The 26,594-nt window shown below is 41.7% G+C and overlaps 2 protein-coding genes across 4 annotated transcripts; both read left to right on the top strand.

The window, feature by feature from the left end:
* Window positions 1-2,328: 2,328 nt before the first annotated feature.
* On the top strand, window positions 2,329-5,730 carry LOC113347306. 3 transcript variants are annotated; one of them, XM_026590933.1, is made up of 6 exons: window positions 2,329-2,723; window positions 2,861-2,931; window positions 3,243-3,348; window positions 3,826-3,958; window positions 4,034-4,183; window positions 4,702-5,727. In XM_026590933.1, the coding sequence occupies exons 1-6, from the start codon at window positions 2,653-2,655 to the stop codon at window positions 4,738-4,740; spliced, it is 570 nt and encodes a 189-aa protein (XP_026446718.1). In that variant the 5' UTR covers window positions 2,329-2,652; the 3' UTR covers window positions 4,741-5,727. The 3 variants fall into 3 exon arrangements, with proteins under 3 accessions (XP_026446718.1, XP_026446717.1, XP_026446719.1); XM_026590932.1 differs by having other exon boundaries at window positions 4,699-5,727; XM_026590934.1 differs by lacking the exon at window positions 2,861-2,931 and having other exon boundaries at window positions 2,329-2,479; window positions 4,699-5,730.
* Window positions 5,731-6,136: 406 nt separating this feature from the next.
* LOC113347305 (RING-H2 finger protein ATL7-like) lies at window positions 6,137-8,907 on the top strand. The gene is made up of 3 exons (XM_026590931.1): window positions 6,137-6,695; window positions 6,772-6,857; window positions 8,268-8,907. Exons 1-3 carry the CDS (start codon window positions 6,468-6,470, stop codon window positions 8,689-8,691), a joined length of 738 nt encoding a protein of 245 aa, XP_026446716.1. The 5' UTR covers window positions 6,137-6,467; the 3' UTR covers window positions 8,692-8,907.
* Window positions 8,908-26,594: the final 17,687 nt, after the last annotated feature.

Raw genomic sequence — 26,594 nt, 5'->3', positions numbered from 1 at the left:
ATATCATTTGTATTTTTCTAGGCATCTGATGAGGGTCATTTTCCAGCTCTAGCATGCATATTATTTGTAGTCTCTAAGATTGATTCACAATAATCTCCTTTAGATTGTAAATGCTTTCCAGTAGTTACTTCTAAACAATGTACTTCTGATAACACTGCTGCTTTTACTGTTGCAATTACTTCTGCTACTTTTATGGATCATTCTTCTGCAGTGCCTTCTCTAGTCACAACATCAAATTCTCTAAGTGAAAATATCTTTGCATCAACAACATCCCCAAATTATCTTTCTACGCAACTGGTACTAACGCATACAATGCAAACAAGAGTTAAAAGTTGAATCTTTAAAATCCACTAATGTTAAAGCTTTCAAATCTTCCAAATGTGAAGGAATTCGATCTGAAATTTTATTATTCTTTAACTGAATTCACTCAACAGACTCTAACCTTCCAATGATAGGGACAAGAGGGTCATTGATATTCTAATAGTGCAGATAAATCATCATAACTTTGTGATTCTTGCAACTCAACCCAGGACAAGCATTATAAGGATTATTACCTTTCCATCGAGAAATGAGTCTTACTGAATAAATTTGAATACTAAGGAAATAAGGGTTTTTTATGACTTAAAAAAAAGACAAACTTATCTTGAATTGTATATTCCAACTTGAAAGTAAACCACTAACGAAGAATCCAAGCTCGAAATCATGTTGGCTCAACATACACTTCGTATGAGATGGTTAAATTTTCCATTTGGATTTTGATTCATGCAACAAATACAAACCCTAAAACTAATTAGTAAACCAATTGATTAGCTTAAATGATGATGAGTATATAAAAACACATATCAACTGCATTACATTCAACGTTGATCCCAAGATTTTTTAAGCCTGCGTGAAAATATTTTTTTTTCTTTCTTAAGTATGTAAAAACATATTTAACAATTTACGATTTGATTCGACTATCGATATTATATTACTTTGATCACAAAGGATGGAAATGGTTGGCCTTAGGGAGGGAAGAAAAAAGTATTGAAATCAGAGGGGAAGGCTCTCTATAATGTGATAGGTATATATGTATTACCGTATGTGAAAAACTCTCTGTGTAAGACATAGAGAAAGCTTACGTCAAATCAGGTTTTTAGACTTGTTCGTAAGTTATATCTGATTTGTGAATAGGTTGAATAATCTATTTGCAGTAATAACTGTACACACTGGCCTCGTATGAAGTGGAAGTTATGTAGTAGTGGTGCAGTGGAGATTGTGGAAAATGTTATATAATCGTTCCTACGCTATCAACGGAGACTTGACAGTTACAAACCCACTACTCCTTTACTATTTCAATTGTTCGTGCCTGCAATACCCTAGTGAGTATCCCTCGTGTGTGACATGTTTGGTGTCTCGTATAATATTAGTAGAGTTAAATATTACTATTGCTAAGTCAAATGTGGATTACTTAGTCATTCAATTGACTTGTGACTCACCATATTTGGCTAGACATGACTGATAAATCTAATAAAGTTAGTGAGACTAATAAACTAGATAAAATATTTACTTAGCTCTCAGATAAAACATTTGAGAAGTTCATATAAGCAATAAGTATTAATGCTTCTTTGTAAATAGGTGATCCCAAATGTTGGCATTGATTGAGTTGAGTATTACACTTTTGTAAGAGCATCGCTAGACCAAACTCAATTTGGAGATGGAGAACCATCAAGTACCTGATAATTCTCATGCTCTGGTAGGGTTCGATTCCTAGACCTTATAATTGTTGCTAGTATTTAGGGGCTACTAATTAACCATTGTACTAACCCATCAATTTTTTTTACACGTTTTGATGATGATTTAAGGTTGGTTGATTTCTAGGTTAACATGATTAAACATCAATTAATCACCCGAATTATAACTAATTAATCAGGAACAAATTAGCAATTAAGTAAAATAGGATAAGAGGTTTTCCATTTTATTTCAGAATCTTTTTTTGTCTCGGAGTGGCAGGCCTCGAATAAAATGTCGAGGCCTCAAATTAGGGAGGTACGAAAATTGACTTGGATTTTGATTTGACAATTAGAATAAGACTTTCTCCAACGGTTGGAGATGATATTATTAGCGCCTCTTACTTACATTAGTGAGGTTACTAAAGAAAAGAAGCCTATTATAAGGGATCCAAACACTTAGTTTTATAGGCTCCTATGGTTTCAAATGTCCTAAATTGTTAATGAGGGGACCTAATTTACAACAAAAATACCCTTCGACAACTAACTTAATTACCTAACCTTAACGTTATTAAAATCAAAAATTAAAACTAAATTTAATGAAAACCAAAAACTAAAACCGATGGTGTTGTAGACGTTTGCAAAAGTAGCAGGATAAGGGGTTTTGTTGATTGGTTTTTGATGATCCAATTTTGTTATCTTGTGAGTACTCAAGACCAAATATTTGGAGCCTTATAACATGCTTCAAAAAAAAATACCAAAAATGATAGGTGGGTTTAATGAATGGAAAGGCTGTATTTAGTAACTGTCATTACAAACGAAAGAAGAAAATGTACTCCAAAGAAAAGATTAGATGCTTAACGATCTCTCAATTCTCAAGACAAAGAAAAGCTTTTATTTTATCAGAAACCTAATTTGATCATCAACTGAAATTCAAATCCAAATGGAGATTCCTAGATTTATGCCCTGGTTTAATAAAAAGATCACAGATCCTCTTCTTCTAATACTCCGAAGGTATTGATTTAATTTTTATGAATGAATCAGTTTAATTTTAGAAACTTTGATTCATTTCTGTTGGTTCTTATTTTATTTTTCCATTTCTGTTTATATTGTAACTTACAGATTGTTTTTGATTCTTTGTTATGGTATAGAGGAGCTGAACCAAACCAACTGGCATTATCTGTGGCACTTGGACTTACCCTAGGAGTATTCCCAATCTTTGATTTGTAGCTTTACAACACTTCTTATCTCTGTTTTTCCTTTTTTACCCCCTTAAATTGTAGTAATGATTCTAATTCTAATATGGGTTTAATTGAACTGTCCATGAAGATCAATTTGATGTGAATGTCAATTTTCCTAGGGTTTGATATGATTGATTTAGGGGAACTTTTTGATTTTTTTTTGAAGCAGGGAACTTTTTGATGTTCTACAGTTATGTGTGTGGTTTATGAGCTCTATTTAGCTGGCCATAATTTGGTGCTTCAGAACCTCAATATTTGTTAATAGTTTGAGTCTGATGTTTGGTATTAACAGGGGTAACTGTATTCCTCCGTGGGTTGGCTATTGCATTACTTGGATCTCGTTGCCATGCGCCTAGTGTTATGCTTGCTAATTTCATTTCTGCCCCGATAGAATTGAGGTAAATTTATGCTTGCTCTTCTCTAGGATCGACTTTTTTCTGTAGTCATTAAGCTTGACGAGTTCCTTAACCACTCGAACACTACTATGTTATTGCAAGAACAAACTTGATGTATCTATACATCACGGTGCTGATCAAAATTATGATTGAAAATAGCTAATGTCACAGTGAAATTATAGTTGTAATTAAAGTGTTCCAAGCTATTTTTTTCCGGCTGACTTTAGGCAGAAACTGCTTACCAATTTTGTAAGTGGGGATTTTTTATTTCAATATATTCACAACATATCTTGCATTCTTAAAACTATGCTGGCTTTGATGTCGAGGTTATTAGCAGGTCCACTGGTTTCACTACATGAGTTTGTGACAAGAAATCTTTGAAAAATTTCGGCCAGCTAACCAGTTGTTTATTGTTGCATTTTAATGCGTATCAGTTTATCTTTTATCTTACGATTATCGTTTTGTTTTATTTCTTTCTAGTTTGGTGGTTCCCTTTCTTCGTCTAGGTGAAGTCATAACTGGAGGTTCTCATTTCCCCTTAACCACTAATGCGCTAAAGAAGGTGTTGACTGGCAAAGCCTCTCACGAAGTCCTACTTAGTATTCTCCATGCGGTATATCTCTCGCTCGCTCTCTTTTTCTCTATTTTCTAATATCTCATACTGAAGAGTACCATTATCATATGGCAGTTACTAGGGTGGGTTGTGGCGTCCCCTTTCATCTTGGCTGTACTCTATGTGATACTTCTGCCATGTTCTAAGTTCCTAGTTCACAAGTTCGCTCCACTTCCTTCAAGCCCAAAAAAGCCATTAAGCCCCTTCACAGATGTCAGGCTCAAGGTAAGGGATGTCTAGTAATCATCCCACTTTAAATCAAATATTACATTGTCCTTTTGCATAAGTGTGGAAAGTTTCTCCCTCAGATTCTATATCAACCCACTGTACAAAATTCATCTCGTCTCACACTATTTGAGAGTATGTATAATAACATCCAAGTATTTTAAGTTCAGAGCGTTGCTTGTCTGTTGTAACCTCTTTCCATCCTGAAAAGGATGTTAGTTTTTCACTTCTTGTTACCTTAACTGCAAAGGTTTCATTGGGTTTTAATTTTATAGCCGATGAGAGCACCTGATACATTCCCATTTTGTAACCTGGGATAGAAATTATGCTATCAAACTTTGGCTGCTTTATCTTCTGTTCACCACTCTGGGGCTAAAATGTATCTTTTCCCAAATCTGGCCAGAAATAATACCATGATTTTCAGGGATTAAGCATCCACTTGGTCTTTACTGTAGAGGAAAAGTAACATAAGATTGAGAATATAATTATTTACAGTTTGAATTTTTTTTTACCAGAAGACGGGTGCTGGCTGGATGATTGTGAATCTCAAAATGTAAAGAAATATATATAGGTCCTCTCAGAAAAGTACTACTAGCATTCAGAAACTCAGGAAAAGAAAACTCGGGAACTTTTGTTCGAAGCTGCTACACTTCCCATTAGGTGGCAGTAATCTTAGCCCTTGATCCCATGGATTGGAGTTAACATGGGGGCCTTCTTGTGTGGCATCACACCACTATCTGCATGACACCTCATGGTGGACATGGTTGGGGGAAGACTAGCATTTTCGACTTTCGGAATCAAACACTGGCATGTGCAGATCTTGACCATGCGGCTGAGTATTCTAAAGCTCCACGGCATTTCTCGAGTCCAAGTACTATTTTCAAATTCCACTTCAAGTCCCTTCTAGCTGTAACCAGTAACTGCCACTTCAGGTCCCTTCTATTGTAACCAGTAACTGCTGAATTTCCTTGGCCTGAAGGGTTTGCTTTGGAGAGCTGCTGAGAAAATTGGTACCTTGAGCAACTAGACTCCTTTACTTTACATTTGCCGTAGAAGTGGGTTTATCCTCCAGCTCCGGCCCGTTGATCTTATAAATTCTGCGAATCCTGTTTGAACTCTGAAGGGAAACTTATGTTTAGTCAATTTATACATCGTAAACGTTAGGATTCATGCGACTTGCCACTTTATACGTGGTTTCCATTTCCACTGAAGATTTAGGAATGACTTGCGTGACGAATCCACTTTTACCGTAACGGGCTCCACATCTAATGGAAATGGGTACGACACCTTCAGTGCGTGCATGCCTGCACAAATGAGCAGAGTTACAGAAAGAGGATTAAAAGGCAGAAAAGCTAATAGGCAGAAAAGCTAATAGCCTGTTTGGACGTAGAAGTAGAAGTAGAAGTAGAAGTAGAAGTTAAAGTTAAAGTTAGAAGTGCTTCTCCAGAAGAAGCAGAAATCAGAAATCTAGATTTTCTGCTTCACAAAAAAAATCGACTTTTCTATTTCTGGAAGTCATTAATTGTACACCCAAACAGATTTTAGAAGTCAAAAAATTACTTATGGAGACGTATCCAAACGCGCTGTAAGGGCGAACCAATTGTGGACCATGACATACGTATTATCATGTCCTCCTTTGGTGCGTTGGGCTACCGGTTTCTTTTTCTATCACCAAGGTGGTTGGCAACTCGCTTACAAGTTAGCTTATATTTTAACACGTCTATCTTCGTAAACCCCACTGGCGTGTGTTTCCATTTGAATATGACCAACAACAGTCACTCTACTGGATTGACTAAAGTCTTATTGTATTCTCACATTTCATCAGAAGTTCATCAAAATTTTAACTTTTTCCATTTTTGTGGTAAAAACTAAAAGCATACAGTACTAATATAATATAATCTGTAACTTTTAACCTTTTGCATATTTGTGGTAAAAACTAAAAACCTACAATCTGTCATTATGGCATCCCCAGATCTAGTAGTAAAAGAAAATGATAACAGTTTCAAAAAAAAATTAGGTTAGATTAGAATATCTTCCTTACAAGTTACACTTGCATATCTTTTTCCTCCTCTTTTTGGCATTATTATCATCTGATAATATATACTCTCATCTAGTTTTTATAATCTCTGATGCATTTCAGGTGCCATTAGGGGAAGGAATTAATATTATCTAAGATTTCTTATCTTTTAATTCAAAATTCATTGTATTGTGTTTGTGTATTATACTCCCAATTTGGTTGAGTTCCATTTCGATTCATTTTTATGGGATTTAGTGTGTAATTGTAATGTCTCATAGTACAGCTTCATTATCACAAGCACCTAGTTGTTGTTCAACAGCTTCATCTGAACTTAAACTATACCAAACTTTTATATTTTCAATACCAATTTTCTTTACATTTCTTCTTTTACTTTTGTTTTATTTGTTTTATCTTCGCCGGAGAAGAGTTGATTGGTCTTCGCTTCGAATGAGAGCCATAACCTATAATCTCAATGGTTCAGATTCAGTCCCAAGAGTAAGTAAAATGATTGATATTCTTGGAAATTTTTTTTCATGTATTTTCTAAGGTTTTACTTGAATGTGGGTTTTAGGTCTCTGAATCTGGTTTAAACAAGGAATTTCGAGAAATGCTTCCGATTATTATATTCAATGAGAGCTTCTCGGTCAGGGATACACAGTAAGTACTCTATTTCAATGTTGCTTAATTTAGTGGTTAGATATTGCAATATGCACCCATGGTAATGTTATACATTCAGGAGTAAGTCTTAGATCATCATATGCTGCTCGATCTATTATCAAGATTTTGTGGTGGTTTATCACATTGGTTAATCATTTGATACTCTCTGCTTGAGCTAACTCTTGAATCAAAACGTTCTTTTTATAAACGATGCGGAGTTGGTAAATTTTGTTCTTCTTAGATCGTTGCAAAAGGTAGGATTCTTGTAAAAAAAAAGAAAAGTTAGTGTATTTTTTTTGGATTGCAGCTAGTACTTAGTTCAGTATATAACAAGTCAGTTAGCTTATACGTAGGTTCTCATCCAGTTTTGTAAATCTGCATATGATGAGTTACAATACAGTAATGCTTTCCCAAGCTGATCGTTTGTTTTTTTTTTGTTGATGGGAAGGTTAATCACCAAGCTGATATGTTTATTATAGAAGTTCCCGCGAAAATGATAAATTATCTGACTGTTTTGGTTTAACATTTGGACGCCTATGATTACTTTTTTTTCTTCTTATTATTTGTCAGGTCGCCAATGAGTTAAAAGTCATACAAAGTCCACAATGTTTAGCAAAGATGATCATTTTATTGGAGCATTTCATCTGTTTGATCAGTTATTACTTATTACCTCCCTCTGCTGGCATTGAATTGCTCCTTCTCTTCTGTGTCTGTTTATCCTTTCTTGGTTAAAGCTCTGTTAGTTTACTTTTCCCAACAATAAGCATACTTTGGTACGAAAACATATCAGAGAAGTAGTGGAGGTAAAAATGTAAATTAGAGTGGACTTTGTGCTTATTGCCTCTATATCTAATACAGTGTCTCAGCAGATAGTTGTTATGCTCCTTAGAATTTATTTGGATAAATTCGGAATCCTTTCTTGTTCCATAGTCCATACAAATCCAAATCGGTGAGATATTCTCGTATCTTAGAAGAAACATATTGAGTTTGCCCCACCTTGACCTAATTGCGACCACGTACTGTAGTTTTGGCTTGTTACTGTCCACGCATGGAGTCAAATCTCATTTTATCATGAAGATATAGAATTTCTGCTCTCCTCAAAAAACCTTACTCCAAGTATGTGAATATAACGGGTAATAGTAGCTTTCTGGCTTTGTAAGGTTGGGAAACTATAATAATTCGATTAGCGTAGTTTAATGTTGAACTCTCTGTCGAGGGGAATCATCTTGAAATGTGAAAACAACTTCCACTTGTGATTTGTTACGTAAAACTGCAAAATGGCAAGAATCTTATGAGCAAGTTTGATCATCTGCACACATATCCTTAATCTAGTAAACAACCAGCCCAGTGTGTCTCTATTACACTTTTTGCTTAATTTATCTGCTACTAAAACAGAATTTACATTCGCAGATGTTCAGTATGCCTAGCAGACTATCAGGCTGATGACAAACTTCAACAGATGCCATCATGCGCTCACACATTTCACATGGAATGCATCGATCACTGGCTTTCAACACACACTACTTGTCCTCTCTGCCGACTATCCCTAGCCCCAGTGAACAAAACGGAATCTGACCTAACCGAAAATCAATTGGATGCCCCAGCTACTGAAGCATCCCCAGACAGTGGTTCAGAAATTGGACGACTTCGTCGTGGAGAACCTGAAACTGCTGATAGAGCAGAAGAGGAAAGAACTAATTGTGTTGCTTCTTCTGGTGGAAGGAGGGAACAAGATGAAGAGTGTGGAGTAATTGGAGAAACTTCATTTACTGTAGATGGTACTGAAACTCGTTCAACTAGTATTGAAAGTGGCACAGTAAGAGATCTTCCATAGTTTTTAATGCTATGCGATTGCTATAAACTCATGTATGTATCATCAATGTATGTATGATTGCAGGCATGACAAGAATTTACTGCAAACGGTCTGGTGATATCCATGTCTAGGATAGAACTAGTGCAATGGGTGAATCTGAGGGTTGTGGTCAAACACCAGTTCAAATTTACCCTACTTATTTTATTATAAATATACAACTATCTGCACTCACAGCCACCTCACTCCCAACATTCCCATCTCATATATAGCACCATTAAAGTGGGATAGAACCATTGTCCTTTTCATTTTTGACACATTGTCAATTTTTGTAATGGAAGTTTTTTTAAGGATGACCATCTTTTGTTAAGCATTAACGGTCACAGTTACAACAGTGTATTCTGAAAAATTATGAACATCGATGTTTATATAATAGCACAACACAAGTTTACATCAAAACAAAGAAAATAAATAATGGCAAGTTTGTGTGTTTTCAATCCCATAATCATTTCTGGGAATCATTGTGTTCTTCATGATTTAACTAGGAATTTTCTGTTTAGATATACAACCTTATGAACTAGAAACACGCTTTTATTTTGGTAAAAAGGTTATTTTTCTCAGTGATTTTGTGATGATTGTCCTCTGTTTCCTTTTTTATGATCTAATATTAAGGGGTAAAAGTCATTTTTTAAGTAATGATTCATTTCAACTTAACACTGTTTAATCCCAATAATTCATAAGAAAAAGTGCTTTTCAAAATACATACAATTTCAAATAAAGAAGTTTACTATTTTTATTCATGGGATGAAAATTTTGTCGGATATCATTTTACTAGTGAAACTACTTTATCCTTTCTATTTTATCTTGTCATAAAATATTACCTTATCCTACTGATGTTAGACTAATAAAGTTAAAAGTAGACCTTCAATTAACCTTGGCTCTAGTTTGGAACTATGTGGCAGCTGCAGTGCATGAGTCTCGTTACTTTGATGCGTCAGAAGAATCAAAAGAATGATGCAGTTGAGCTCCATCCCGATGATAGTTCTAATGCGAATCAACTCAATCCCGATGATGAACGATGGAGCTCGAGGAGCAAGAGATCAAAGACCCAGAGAATACTTTAATTGTTGAAGTGCTCAATTGATGACGTTCCAATTACCAGCACCAAATGGGACCAGCCGCAGCTCAAATTCAAAGATGCATGTGAATGTGCGAACTACACGAAGACCCAAAGATAGATGGCGACGGCAAGTTCGACGTCAATGACGAAGACACCCCAAGTTCAGATCTAATGATGCACTTTAAGCCCGAAGCCTCTGTCCAATGACGCAAGGTTGCTGCAGGGTAAGCTGATTAATAACTGCAGTCTTCCGAAAACGAGCCAAAGTCTGAAGACCAAAGCCCCCGATGGTTCAAATTTTGATGCCGATAATGCAAAGCCATGCAGCGACGAGCCAAGGGTGTGAAGTCAAACGACGATACAAAGTCTGATGCTTATGATCCAGCTGACCAAGTACTCGAAGATAAACCAGCGCCGTTCTTTTTAACGTTCACATTTCTGCTCGACACTCCAATAACGAAGACCAGCTTAATTCCAACGATCACTTCGGACCAACCCAAAGTCGCAGTACAGCCACTATGCAACAGCAGCGTAACCAGAATTCAAGTCTGACGACTACGATGCCAAGTCCTGGGACGATGGTGCAAGACCGATGACGATGGTGCGAAGCGAAACACGATGAGGGTGTCTTGCACAAGGATGAAACTCAAGAAACAATGCTGATGGCATCTGGAAATGTAGTTCATACAGTGATGCTGTAAATTCTGCCGGTGCAAAGCCCAAAGTCCGGAGTACAAACCTGCTGACGATGGTTCACCCCTGATGATGGCGAGGAGCCAAAACCTTGCCACGATAATTCAAAATATGGTAGAGGTGAACCGAAGACATACACACGTTGATACAAAGTCTTGTAACGATGATATAGCTTCGGGTCCACAGTTCAACAATGCAGCACCAATCTTCATTCCTACGACGGATCAAGTCCAGTCCGAGGTTCCAGCTGATTTATAGCCGACGATGTTAAGCCTTGTAACGATGATTCAAAGTCCTTTGACGATGGTACAAGGCCGACGACGATCCAGAGTCCACCACAAAGAGCCCAAGTCTTGCTACGATGATCAACAACGATGATCTTTGATGAAAACGACCCAAGGATCGACGGGCGATGATGGGCAGTACTTTTTATGATTATATACATACTTCTAATTGGGTATATAGTTCATACTTCTCAGTGGTTGTACTGCATACTTTTTATGCCATGTATAATTCTAGAACAATACTTCATACTTCTTACGAAATGATTCACTTGAGAACTGATACTTCTTATTCGAAGAACACTTGGGATTTTTATTTACTTCTGTTCTTTTTTAACCGTCGTTTACTTCGTGTACTTCTTGACGATGACGATTCAAATTCCGACAACGATGATTGTTAATGACGATCATACCAATATCCCAAAGCTCAGTCTATCCGGCAGGTAGCTCAAATTTGATAATAACGATGCAGCTCCGACCCCTCAGCACAATGACACCAAAAATACGAAGGACAAAATGACGATGGTACCAACTGCACAAGAACCCAATTCAAGTGTAAAATTGCACCAACAACAAATAAAGAATTATTCCACTCCCCAACACCGATGATTTGAAATCTGATGGCAATAAACAAATGACAACATACAAGCAAAACAATTTGATGCCAAATATGGAGACGATGATGCTTCATCCAATTACGATGAAGCAAAACTCAAAGAGCATGATATTATAAATTCCGATAACTCTAAATCCGAAGACGATGACCCAAAGTTCAATGCCGATGATATAAAGCCATAAGATGACGCAAGATCCGAGGCGGGTGAACCAAAATTCGATTTTCAAGTTACAAAGTCCAACAACGACGATGTGACAAAGTTTAATCACAAGAATGAAAGCACAAAGCTTCCCAAAATGCTGAAAGTAGTGGAAATATAATTCGATAATACCGAAAAGATGCCGTGTGACTCAGCGTGTTACCTAACTTGCAAGCTACTACCACCTGACACGCAAGGCAGGTTCTCCAAAGCTCCTACGAAGGCTAAAAGAACAGTTATAATGCAACTAAAAGGTCTTACAGTCGAATTCCAGATTCCGCTCCTCAACCCAAACATGCTTCTTATGGAAGAATACTTCGGAAATTTTACATCCTGTACCTCTTTAATCACTCCTAGAGTATAGCTTTTATACTTATTTAATTTACAACAACCCGAAGAACAAATCCAATGACGGTGATGCAAGGTTTTGGTACGATGGCATCAAAACGGATGCAACACCAGACGAAGATCCAAAGTCCGACGATGATGATCTTTGAAAACGAAGAGTCAGAGTCTTGCTACGACGTCCAAAGTCTGGGGATGCAAAGCCGAAGATTACGATGGTGTAGAGCCTTGCGACAACTATTCAAAGCCCAGTTTCGGTCCAAAGATGCAGTCCTAGACTGATAACGCAACCCGAAGATGCAATTTTGACCATCCACTCGATGCAAAAACAAATGAAGACGCTCAGTTATGTTACGCCAAAGAAAATCCGACGATGATGACGAAAACCGACGTTTCCCCCTCCATCCCGATGATGCAGCTCCAGTACAACTTCGATGATAGATCTGCGTTCCCACAGCACGATGACGTTGCTATGGTCCAAGGTTTCCGACCCAACAGTCCTTGGGTGGAGAGTTCAGTTTGTGGAGGGCTCGAAGTCTTTGTCTCTATGAATACAACAAGCTCAGCTCAAGCTCTAGTAGAGTCGCAATCTCACTGGAACGACAAGAAGGACGATCGACCAGTGCACTACGAAAACCAAAAGACCAATGTGGCCCTACCGGTGACAATGATAGCTCAAGTCCCCAAAATTAGAACGATGCAGGTTACCCGAAGTACGAAGTCACGAAAGGAGATGCATAGCCGGTACAGAGCCCGTTACTAAGGAGATGTACAGCTGCGGTGTAATGAAGAGGATAGTGTTGCCGCTGCTGTAAATTTGGAGTTGTATTGTCACACCTCAACAAAATAAGTGGTCTATGCAAGAAAAGCTACCAACAGCTCAGTGAAAGGGCCAATTCCGATCTACTTATTGACTACATGATGACACCGACCACGCTGCCTACCCAAAGCTTTCCAGATGCCGAAAGACGCGCTGCTACCACAGACTTATTACTGTTGCTACAGAAAAATTGCTGCCAACACTACAAATTATATGCGGAGGATGCTTCTAAGCAGCTGCCGCAACTTAAGTCCAAACCAAGCCAAGAAAGACGAAGTTCAAGTCAAAATCCTAAGGCAGAAGATCACAACACGAGTTATTGTTCCAGTTCAGTACACAATGGAGCATTCTCTTTTATTTTGTTCTGCAGATTTGCGGCATTCAAAGGAGATTCACACCAGTCAAAACTGGACATTCAGGCCCCATTAAAAAGAGGACATGTGAACCAAAGATTCAAAGAGCGATGTATGGAGCAGCAAGGACAAGTTGCTGACATTAATTCCCACCCGCACTATGATTCTGCAGACTCGTTGTGGTTACGACAGACAACCTGGTATCGACCTCCACAGACATGCCGGCTCCCAACGAAAAAGCCAAAGTACCATTAAAGAAGCATACCAGGGCAATTCTGATTCTAAAGCATCAATAAAAAACCAGCGGAGTGCAATCGTTAATACGGAGCATAATCAACAAAGCAGTTCACTTACCCCAGCGTAATTTAGGGGAAGACGCAGCAGTTCAGTATAAGGGTCATACCCGTAGCAGAAGCAGCAACAACGCTGTAGGTGTAAATAATCCACGGGGTTAGGTGGCGAGATCCCAAGCTAAGTTGCACCAAGAAACGAAGGAAGAGAAGCACTGAATAACTCAAATTGGCACATACAAAGAGAAATCACGAGGGCCGAACGTGACAACCATTTAGCTGTAGGATGTGACAAGTCTCCCATCACCTGACAAAACCCACATCGACAGGTCGACTCTAGATCGATGGGTTGGATCGGAGAGTGGGAAAACAAAGATTGTATGTAGTCATCACTATCCGCCAGAATAAACCCAAGGAAGTCAGGGAAAGCCATCCCTGAATTGTTCTGAGGGAATAATACTCGTTGTTGAAAATTAGAGGCTGAAGTGTGACATCACAATAGTACAAATTCAAGGCTTTTCACTCGGAAAGTACCAGTCTTTAATGATTTAGAATGTAGGGAATGTAGGACAAATAGTGATTAATGCACAACCGAAGTACCGAAAGTGACATAGCACGGTACTCGTCAAAATCTGTACTTAGAGTCGAAAAGTGTTGAATTGATGAGGTCAGCCGGAGAAAATAGCGGCTGTCGTACGCAAGCCCAGTTTAGTGTCAGGTCCTTTCTTATGAGTTTGTACATCCCATAAAACTTTTCGAAAACAGGTCAAAGTAAGGAGTTATTTGTTTTTGCTGACGTAGGTAGGGACGATACTCGGGAAAAGGGTGTGTCCGAGCCATTGGCTAGCACTTCAGGGACGGGAAGAACCTTAAGGAACCGCACGGTTACCAGCAGTGGCATGCAAGGAGGGATAACGGACCAAGACAGGGAAATGGCCGACAACCTCCCCCCGAGGAATCTCGAGCACCAGCAGGAGGGATGCCAACCGTGGACGAGGAAGTCGACTTGTGACGAGATGACGACCCCCCTCCGTTAGAGAAAATCAACCCAACACAAGGGGGACCCGAGCAGACAGACGGGCTGACTGCATCAGACACTAAGGACGATGAGGAGGCGTTGATCATGCAGGCCCAGAGGTGAAGAGCTAGACGACGAGCCGAATATCAAGAGGCCCTAGATCGTGAGCAGGAGCGACTCAGGCATGTACATTTGGGCAGATGAAATGACACTAGAGGCGTTCCCCCTGTGTTGCCACTCCCACCTCCACCGCTAACAGCAGTAGCGCCCCCAGCTCATCTGAACTATCAAAACGGGCACTCTAGTCACGAGAGCACCGATCCAACATTGTTAGCCATTTTAGAAAATCAGAGGAGGCAGGAAGCGAACTTAAGGGAACTGCAGCAGAGAAATATGGCGCTATAGTATGAAAATTACCAGTTACGTAATCAAAGGTCTAGATCCAGAGGATCGTCCAGTCGGGGCGCATCGAGCAACCAGGGACGATCGGGTCAACCCTCAATACATCCCGCAGCAGGGCCGACAGGAGGAGGATATGGTCCGCCCGAGAGTTCGTCTACAGAAGAGGAAGAGCCCGAGGATAAAGGAAGGCCGAGGAAAGCAACGGAGAATAAGCTCAAAGAATTATAAGAAAAGATCAAGAAGCTAACAGGAAGCAATGAGGACGACAAGCTCGCTGAAGTAATAAGCGAAGCCGAGAAGACTCCTTTCACTCAAGAATTAGAGCAAGCGGCATTTCCACCAAAGTGCACGCTCACTGCGTTCCCATCAAGATTCGACGGAACAAGAGACGCGGTCGAACACGTCAAAATGTACACTATGTCGCTACTTTAGTGGAAAGGCAGTGACGTGGTCATGTGCAATTTTTTTCCGGCGAGGCGAGGAACTGGTTCTATGCACTCCCAGCAGGGTCAATTAATACTTATGATGTCTTAGTTGAAACCTTCCTTGAGAATTACATGCACAACAACAAAGCTCGACCCAGAGTCAATAGATTTTTCATTCTAGCCCGAAGATTCCAGGAGCCTCTGAGAAATTTGACAGACCGATGGAGAAAATTATGCACGGAAATAGACAAAGTACCAGTCGACCAACAGATATTCGGATTCGAAAACGCATTAGGGAAATCAGACCCGATATGGATAGCCATGTTCACTGAGAAGCCTCAAACCTTGAAAGAAATGAGGAGAATGCAGGAACATTACATATCCTTGGAGGAAATACAGGAGGAATCAAATGATCGAGGAGTGCAGGAGGTGAGTGCAGCAGCTCAGACGACCACAAGTGAGACCCCCAGGCGACCCGATAAACGGCCAGGACCACCACTGAGAGGAGCTGGAAAGAAAGAATGGGTCGAGAAAGGAAAAAGGCCCCGACACGAGGCAAGGGCCTACACTCCTTTAAATTCTACACTAAAGAAATATTCAAAGAGGTCGAAAAGATAAACGACATCATCTACCCAAGCTCAAGGGGAGTACAATTCTGAGAGACAAAGGATCACCCCGAGTATTGTCACTATCACCAGTATCGGGGCCATTCTACCAACAATTGCCGAGAAGTAAAAGACATCGTACAACACTTAATCCGCGATGGATACCTGAGGCAGTTCGTCCGACTGGCAGCACCACCAGCTACCATACCCGAGGTACCAGTCCACCAACTCAGAATCGACAGATCCACTAAGTTTGTATGCAACACCATTTCGCACTCGGCTACCCAGGGGTACGACCTGAGCTCGGGGATCACATCCATAATTCATAAGAGAGACCGTAACGGCAAAGAGATTTTCAGTATGGCCAAGACCTTGCCAATGGAGCCATGGATGATGTAACCTATCTCGTTCTCTGCCAAGGATGTCCCACTAAATGTCCAAGCCCATGGGGACCCATTGGTTATCACTTTGATTATCGAAGAATGGGTGGTGATGAGAATTTTGGTAGACAGTGGGAGCTCGGTTGAAGTACTTTTCTATGATACCTTCAAAATAATGGAGCTATCGGATGACATCCTCATTCCATCAACATATCGAATTTACGGTTTCAATGGGACCGTGACTATCCCAAAGGGCGAGGTAACTTTAAGAGTGTCGGATGGGGGCGGCTACCTCGATACGCTCACCACATTCTGCATGGTCGATATCGTCTCGCCCTACGAAGAAATCATCGGGAGACCTTGGATCGCCGGAATCAAGGGGGTAGCGTCGGCCTATCATCAAAGACTAAGATTCCCAACGTACAAAGGAGTAGTGGAAGTTATTGGCGATTCCCAAGCGGCCAGACAATGTATGCAAGTCGATATTCAACAAAACGAGGAAAGGCGAGCACGGAAAAGGAGGGAAAAGAACAAAGCCAAGGAAGCCGAGGCTGCTCAAGAGATGGAAAAGGTAATCTCCCAGATGGTCATGGCGTATGAAACCAACGAAAATGAACTGTTATAGCAATCACAGGGAACGACGCCGATGAACGAACCGAAGCCAAACTTCTCGGCCATAGAACCCACCCGAGAAATAACTTAGGTACCATCGAGGAGCCGAAGATATTAAGAATCGGATCCTTATTATCGGAGGAGCAAGCGACCCAGCTCATAACAGTTCTGCGAGATAACATGGATGCTTTCGCATGGAACTCGTACGAAATGGAAGGCGTTGATCCGGAGATATGATGTCATCATTTAAAAATAGATCCAAGCTTCAGACCGGTCCGACAAAAGATGAGGTGAATCGCACCAGAATTACAGGCGGCAGTTGAGGAAGAGTTAAAGAAACTACAAGCTTCAGGAATCATCCGAAAATATCAATACCCCCAATGGATATCTAACATGGTGATAGTTCCCTAGAAGAAAGGAGGAGTCAGGGTCTGCATCGACTTCAGTGATCTAAATAAGGCTTGCCCGAAGAACAGTTTCCCCCTACCATGCATCGATCAACTGGTGGCATCTATAGTAGGGCACGAAGCGATAACACTAATGACGGATACTCAGGGTATAACCAGATCCCTCTGGCCCTCGAGGACTATGAACACACCTCTTTATTTACACCCAGGGGTTTATACTGTTACACAAAGATGCAGTTCGGTTTGAAAAACGCAGGTGCCACTTACCAAAGACTAGTAGGGGATATGTTCGAAGACAAGATCCATGACACCATCGAGGTGTATGTCGACGACATGTTGGTAAAGAGCCAACTGGAAAAAAACCACCTCCGTGAGACCTTTCGAACAATGAATAAGTTTAAGATGAAAGTGAATCCAGCAAAGTGCGACTTCTGGGTCACATCGGGTAAATTACTAGGATATATCATCACCCCCAAGGGGATAGAGGCCGATCCCGACAAGGTAAGGGCCATTATCCAAATGCCCTCACCGGCGATAGTAAAAGACGTGCAAAAATTAAACGGAAGCTTGGCAGCGTTGGGGTGATTCGTATCCCGGTCGTCGGACAGATGTAAAAACTTCTTTGGTACACTTAAGAAGGGCGAGAAATTCAGATGGACTGACGAGTATGAGGAGCCCTTTCAAAACATCAAACTACACCTCGCAAGCCTCCCTGTGTTGTAGAGGCCCGAGCCCAACGAAGTCCTTACCCTATATCTAAGGGCAACATCATATGCCATCAGTGCAGTTTTGGTTAAGAACGAGGGAAAGGAAGAAAAGCTTGTTTACTTCATCAGCAAGACACTAAGCCCGGCCGAAAATAACTATACCCGAATCGAGCAAATTATTTTAGCATTAACGTTCGCAACTTAGAAGCTAAGAACTTATTTTCAGGCCCACCGGATTCGGGTATTAACGAAGTCGCCCATTGAAGCAGTGCTGGACAATGCGGGGCGATCTGGAAGGATATCCAAATGTGGAGCTCAAATCAAGCAGTTTAACATCATCTATGAAATGAGAATGGCCGTAAAGGCTCAAGTGTTAGCAGATTTTTTGGCCGACTTTCCACTAAGCGATGAGGACGAAGTGGAGGAGATACCGGGCATGGAGGAGAACCGAGAAGATCCGGTCGATCTTCTGGACACAAGTAGCCCGACACGATGGGAGGTATTTGTCGATGGGGCATCTAATAAAGATGGATTGGGCCTGGGGTTATTCTTTACAACACCAAAGGGGAAGAAGATCGTCCACTCATCCAGATTGGAGTTCAAGGAGACGAATAATGTTACCGAATACGAGGGTGTAATCCATTCCCTAAGTTACTCGTAGAAAAGGGGATACAAGATGTCAGACTAACTAGCGACTCGAAATGGTGATTCGCCAAATAACTGGCTTGTATGCTACTCACGATCCGGTTTTACAAAGGTATTGGGAACTCGCCCAATTCTACATCGCCCAAATACCCAACATCAAGTTTCGACATATATACATAAAATATAATCGACATGTCGACCCCTTGTCATACATCTATGTTAACAGATCCAAGTGTTGATGGCGTTCATGTAGTGAGGATCCTTACGCCCTCTATTTCAGAAGTGACAGAGGGCAACCTTATGTGGCAGTCAACAAAACCGATAGATACAAGGAAGGCGACTGTCATAAAACGATTCATTTGTACTTAGAAACAGGCGAGCTACCCAAAGGCCGGCCCGAGATAAATAAAATCAAGAGTAAATCGGCCACCTATGAATTGAGGGATGACATTCTATACAGAAAATCCTATTTAGGGCAGCTTCTGAGGTGCTTGAGTAAAGAAGAGAGGCAGTCGATCTTGAATGAACTACACTATGGTGCGGTAGGGAATCAAAACTCTGGTCGGAGTTTTCCGGTTAGGGCAAAAACAATGGGTTACTTTTGGCCTTATATGAATGATGACGCGAAGCAGATGGCCCTAATTTGAGAGGAATGCCAAAGGTTTGGAAAGAAAATACGCTCGCCGGCATTGTCCCTAAACTCGGTGATAAGTCCCTGGACCTTCGCCAAGTGGGGGATCGATATTGTAGGACCATTTCATGTCGCGTCGGGGCAAAGAAAGTACTTAATTGTGGCCACAGACTATTTTACCAAGTGGGTAGAAGCTGCACCTTTAAAGCACATCCGGGACAAGGACGTCTTCAGGTTCATTTGGGAGTATATCATATGCCATATTGGTGTACCAGCAACAATCGTCTCGGACAACGGAAAGCAACTACAGGGGAAAAATATTGACTTTCTATTTAACACTTATAACATTCGGAAGAGCAAAGCTACCACCATTTATCCTCATAGTAATGGATAGGCTGAGAATACAAACAAAATCATCGCCGACAACTTAAAGAAAAAGTTGGACGGAGAGTATGGGGAGTGGTGTGAAGAGCTTTACAATGTCATATGGTCTTATAGGACCACTCGAAGGGAGGAAACTGGACTGTCGCCTTTCATGCTCACTTATGGAACGGAAGCCATATTACCAACCGATGCGATGATACCCACTACAAGAACCGAGGCATGGAGACGAAACATCTCAGCGGACCTAATCCTGGCCAAGCTTGATGACCTGGAGGAAACACGAGAAATGGCGCTGCAAAATATGGAGAACTACCAAAGAAGGTTACAAAGAGAATATAACAAACGAGTCCGACCGAGAGAGTTCCAACCCGGGCAATTGGTGCTAAAGGAATTACCGATCTATGAACGCGACAAAAAGGGTGGGAAACTGGCGGCGAGATGGGGCGGACCTTTCACAGTCGTGTCGAAAGTAGGCGAAGGTGCATATAAGATACTGAATACGGACGGAACACCCGAACCGAGGCCCTAGAACGCCCAGCACTTGAAACTCTATCACCCATGAAGGGGTACACGCAAAAAAGGTACGACATCTTGTCATTTATTTCCTTAAAACCACGAGGGGTAGGAAACATGACATGAGCGACTAATGGTCATTCGAACTCGGGGCAATGGCAGTGAGCAAGTGACGACGTGACTTACACTCGCATGGTTATTCGAACTCGGGGCAATGACAGTGCGCAAGTTCCAAGGTGACTTACATTCGAATGGTCACTCGTACTCGGGGCAGTGGCAGTGCGCAAGTGCCGAGGTGACTTACAGTCGACTGGCTATTCGATACTCGGGGCAGTGGCAGGGTGCAAGTGCCGAGGTAGCCTAAGGGTACTGGTGGTTGGAAACCATATGCCAAAGGTTGTTAAGATACAAATTCTTCTCAACTAGGTAACCTACTTACATCTGAAAGGTTACCCCCATCGCAAATGGCCGTGACCACTTGCTCGAGTTGGTTGGTCGATAACCACTCGGGGTCGTCGAACCTAGCATCTAGAACGACTATTTCCCTCCCACTGAATCTAAGAGATAGTGATGAGATACCTCGGTCGGGACATGGCATCGAGCCTGATGACCCTCCTTATCGAGTGTGTTCGACAGAAATGATTTTTAGTACTAACTTATATCATATATGAAACGCAGAGTGACTGAATAACAACTTAAGGAGTTCGAAATAAAAGGACAAATGTGTCAAGAAAGGAAACAACCATGAATACGGCGACGCAACGCCCCATCAAACATGCAATCAAAGAAAAGGGGGTCAAAGGTTCAAGCGAATTACAACCCGAGATCATGGGAAAATTAGTGACGCAGCACCACAAAAGACAGAATCATTCTTGTGTTGGAGCAGCTTTGGATCCTCTTTTCTTCAGAGCGACCTCGTGACGTTTCTTCTCGATATAATGATTGACACCAGCAGTAATCTTCTCGGAGAGCTCGGCCTTGTGGGAGATCCTTTCGCTATCAATCTGTTGGCTCAGCTGTTGAGAAGCCGCCTCGGTAGTAACAACCTTCGCCTTCATATCGACCTCACTCTTCTGCAGTTTCCCAACCTCTCGCTCGAGGCCAAGGACTTTCTGCTCCAGATCTCGGGATCGTCCCTGTTCAGCTGCGATACCACCACAAACAACACGGTTAGCCCGGGGCACTAAGACATCATAGAACAACAAAAGGGCAACAAATCGTCCTAATCCCAGAATCAATCCGACATGCTCTCAAGAGACCTGAAAGGGTTGGTATCACAATTTCTAGCGACTCCACAGATTTAGCCAGCTCATCTTCGGCCTTTGAAAGTCTTGAGGTTAGTTCGTTATAAGACTGGTCGTTGAATTCATTGGTGGCGCAATAGTTCTTATGATCATCCCACTCGGTCCTTTGGAGGTTATGGGCTAATTTAAGGGCCGGCAACTGAGCCTGCGCCCATTCCAAGTCTTGGGATAATTTTTCGAAACCCTTAATCTTCTCACATGGTTCCCGACTTAACCGTTTGGCTACAACCTTCTCCTTCAAGAGCCGCTGCCGATCCACATGCAAATCTCGGTTCTGAAGCCTTAGGGAGTGATTCTTACTTTCCAAGTTATCGGCTAATAATGTTTTATCGGCGGCGAGCCTTTAAAATTCACCCAGATGAACCCGAAGATTGTCCATCTCTTCAGGCACATACTCGAATCTCCGACATTGCTCCAGTTCTTCTCGAAGCCGCCTAATCTCGTCTTCCTGGCGATCTATTCTTCCATCTTTGTTAGATATTCGTTGCAGCAGATTTTTCACATGATTCTTTTCAATATCCCATTTTCTCTTCATAAGGCGATATTCCGAAGCAGCGTCTAGATCTATACTATCTATCTTGGCTAAAAGGATAACACTAGACTTAAGATATTGACACGAAGAAACTCAATCAAAAACTGCAGATATCTCGACAACATACCTCGGCGGCAACAAGCTCGAGCTCTAGATTGCGTGATCGCTCCTTCTCCTGCTGCAGCTGAAGTTTCACAGCCTCAAATTGCTGATGCTCCCTTCGCCGAAGAGCAGCCTCCAACCTCGCACGATTCATATCCTAAGGATTCACCGTCCAAGACAAATTGTGTCAGCAAGGTCCAACAAAAGTGAGATGGGCGCAAGTAAGATACTCACCATGGTGTCAAAGTTATACGAGATGTCGCCGTGCCCCATCTGCTCATCGGTGTAGGAACCAAAGTTCACAGAAGTTAAGGCACCGAGAGAATTGCACACAGGGACCGATATAGTAAACGAAGTTTGGACGCTTGATGACGACCCAGAGATATTCTGGAGAAACCTCTGCAATGCCTCCGTCTCAGCAGTAGACACCTTATCCAACACATGAGTCTCAGCCGACCCGGAATCGCTAGGCTGCAAGCCAGAAACCACAACAACAACATCATCATCTTTCTTAGCTTCATCCTCATCATCATCGCCGAAGATGTCGTCCTCATCATCCTGATCGGGAATCTTGATCACAATATCCGAGTCTTTCGGCGTTTCACCCTTCGTTGCTGATCTACCCGGAGGAGGATTGTGCCTTGGGATCTGCTCCTCAACCTGAACCTCACCACCTACAGCTGCAGACGAGACGACAGAGCAATTTTTTAGCGACCTCTTCAAAAAATGAGATATGGGACGTCGATCATCAAAATCCTCACCCTCTTGAACCTCATACCCCTCAGCACTCTCATCCTCGCACCTAGGCATTTTGTGCACAAGGCCCTACGTCAGACCATGTGAAGGAAAAAAACAGGGGCAAGTACATGTACTTAGGACTAAGGCTGTATGTTTGTTACCTTCCCCTGATCCTCCTCGACCCTTGTGCTAGCACTTCTCTTCTTAAAAATTAGAGCTTCCTTAACAGGCTCGCTCTGAGACTTAACCTACGGCAACCAAAAGATAATCAATAACCCAAACCAGTACAGCAAGGGCCGAAGAAAAAAAGAAAAAGCAACATACCTTATCATCATTAATAAGCCAGAAAGGGTAAGGCTCGAGGGGAAGCTCTGGAGGAGGAAAGCTACCATGCAAAATTTGACCACGGATGAGGAGTTGAACCCGATCCCAGTAAGAGTCATTCGTATGACGAGCACGCTTGTTAGAACCTTTACCAATAGGATCGGCATCCAACATTAGCCTAGCAACACCATTGGGGAGAACCTTCTGACGATGAGGGATAGCGGAGAATCCAGCAAGATCACCGTTGGTAGTAGTCTCGCTCCGATAATTAGCAACAAAACTGGCATAAGTGTATGATGAGGCATCAGATGGTTTATAGGTCGACCACTGTGCCTCAGTGCAGTGACCATCGCCTCGCCTTTTCCACTCGTTCATCAGGCGATAAGTGTTTCCGTTCCACTGAGCCAAACCTCGGGAAGGACGAAGCTGTGACAACACTTCATAGTAGAAGGGAATTTTAGGATCATACAGCGGGAGACGAAGACCAAGCTCGAGCTTCCCCCTAGTAATAATAACCGCCTAGGACGACTGTTCGAACTTGTCGACATCGGCTTTCCTCAACACACCCGTTTGGCCCGAGATAAGAGTCACCTCATAATTCTGAAGGCCGAATTCTTCCTTCAACTGATTAATTAACTCATCATCAAACAGTTCCTTAGAAATTATCTTATCTGCCTTACATGGAAACGAACAAGAGCTGTCAGGGAAAAGGGATTTCATAGCACGATAATCATGATGGGAAGGACTTTCAAGCAAAAACAAATAATTAAGGGAAACGTCATCACTATCAGAAAAAGTATCACTCACGCACCTATTTTCAGTCATGGGTGGAGAAGAAGTTGCCATTATAGAACAAAAGGGAGAGCTCGAAACCTGAAGACAAACAGAAGAAAGAGCAATGAAGGAAGAAAACCAACCAAGGCAGCCAAAGAAGAAAACCAAAGAAGAAAGCGAAAATGGAGAAGGGCCACCGGAATTAATGGTAGCAAGGAAGGAGTAGAATCGCACGGAGAGAGAAACTTTTGATTTTGTAGGAAAACAAAAATGACGGTTAGAAGCAGAAGCCGCACAATTTATACTCAAAAAGCATCGTAACCGGCAGCAGCAGTTACAGGTCATAAAGGCAGTAGTAGTGGGGAACTGCATAGCGGAATTCGCGGCATGACTAGGGACGTGGGAAGTCGAGCAATTTTCTTCCCCTCGTGTCAAGCACACGAGTGAAAGAAGGGGCATAAATGTAGGTATAAATAATCCACAGGGCTAGGTGGCGAGATCCCAGGCTAAGTTGCACCAAGAAACGAAGGAAGAGAAGCACTGAATAACTCAAGTGGGCACAAACAAAGAGAAATCACGAGGGCCGAGCGTGACAACCATTTAGCTGTAGGATGTGACAAGTCTCCCATCACCTGACAAAGCTGACAGAAGACCAGAAGACACTCGGTCAAACTAAGAAAGAAAGTCAAGACGAAGCGGCGAGAAGGGAGAAGGCAACCTCGGACTAAATAACATTAAAGGATCGGCCTCGGATGCAAAACTGTCGGGAGTCCCTACTGTATCGGCCCAGTCGATAGATCGGAGGAACATCAAGGTAGGCTCGAGGAGGAACAACGAGATAGATGCACCATGATTTACATTGTAACTTCGTCGTATCCCTGCCTTGGCCTATAAATATAAGGGCATCTAGAGAGTGAGAGGCAGGTTGTAAAGGAGAGAAAGTTCACACTTAGAGAGAAAAGAAGTCATTATTGTGAGAGATCATCATTTGTAACCAAACTTGAAGTAATATTAATCACTCTTTTCACCCTGTGGACGTAGGTAATCATGCCGAACCACATATATCTTTGTGTTCTTGTTTGTTCATGCATCTTCACTTTGGTTTAGTTTAGTAGTTTCACCCTTGGATGTAGTGTGCGATTTTATGCTACTACAAACGGCATACGGCAAAGATCACTCAATGTCCCGGCAAATTTTACAAGAACAACTGCTTTTGCTTCCACAAGCTTCGGCAATCATCTTTTGAAACCAAAAGAGGGCATACACACATCTAAAGAGTTTGAAAATACTCACTCCTTACATTCCAACAACACTCATACATTTTAAAATGTGTATGCATACAGTTCTATGAGACCATTTCATACATTTTTATAAAACATTTCATACATTTTGCAAATTCAAAACATACATTTTTTGGGATACTAATGCATATAATGGAGAACCGGGGCAAGCACCACCGACCTCATATCATCATACTGGGGAAAGCACTTGCGTGCAATTTCTCCGGACTCCTCATAAGTGTCTATGAGTGTATGACCGGGAGAAGGCATTCAGAAAAAAGAGACATCCATCATGTCTAAACTTTAGACCCCACCGTTCGGTAATCCCTCTGGTCCGGGATTGGCCAACAGGATGACAGGTCCCAAACATAGCACAAGATAACCCCTTCGTGACACTATGGTCTCAAACACTCACCGTGCTCGGCGATAATAAATTAATAAATCTGCACAATGCAGGGGCAATTGCACCCATAGGAACACCTAATAAGTTGAATTTAACTTATAAGTACCTCATATTTTAATAAAGAATAAACATTACACACGCGAAATACTTCCTTACTCTTCATACAGATAATGATCATTTATATTTTTATTGAGATTACACAGGAAGGTGCAAAATCTAAGCAATGGGACGAGATCAATACTATTAATGGAATCAGTAATGTCAATGGACAGATAAGCATCAATGGAGCAGAAGAATTCGCAGTCTTGCAATGCACTTATGACGCTATTGCAACCAGCCTACGGTTAGCAGAGCGGAATGCCATGATTGGGCGAAATACAAAAGAGCTGCTGGGGCAGAATATGCTAAGAATCAAAAGAGCCAAGGCTATGGAACACAAGATGCTGTGAGGTTGGTGTTTCCGCTGCAATGCATATGACGCTGGGGCAAGCTGACAACCAACCACGACAAGGACAAGAGACCTATAGCAGCTCAAGGCTTGAAATCCTTTTGATGCTGGAGACTTGGAGTACATTCGACAGCTGCATTTCGAAGCTCACAGAGATAACATACTTACCAACGCTGGCATCCTTGGAATACACTCGACAACCTGATGATGGAGACATGTAGTAGAGACGATGCTGCCATCATGATGTTGGAATACACCCGACAACCATAACGAATGCAGGTAGATCAATGGACCATGAAATGACGATCGCGTTCGAGGAGTTTCAAACGCTGATGACGCCACTATTAAAACCCAAATGTTGTACCTTGCTGCTGCTCAACTGACGATATGAAGTTTTTCCAACTCGGAGCAGACACGACAGCAAGCACACAACCAAGCACAAGAAACCATATCACGACGAGAAAGGCTACCATTTCACGTATCAATCGAAAATTCGGTCCAAGGAAGACAAGATACAAAGCGGCTGCGGAGTGCAAGCCAACACATGAATGTTCAAAACTACAACTGAGGCAATTT

This window comes from Papaver somniferum, chromosome 2 (assembly GCF_003573695.1).
Source record: "Papaver somniferum cultivar HN1 chromosome 2, ASM357369v1, whole genome shotgun sequence".
Lineage (NCBI taxonomy): Eukaryota > Viridiplantae > Streptophyta > Magnoliopsida > Ranunculales > Papaveraceae > Papaver > Papaver somniferum.
Note: the sequence above shows the minus strand (reverse complement) of the source record. Positions and strands in the feature narration are given on the sequence as shown.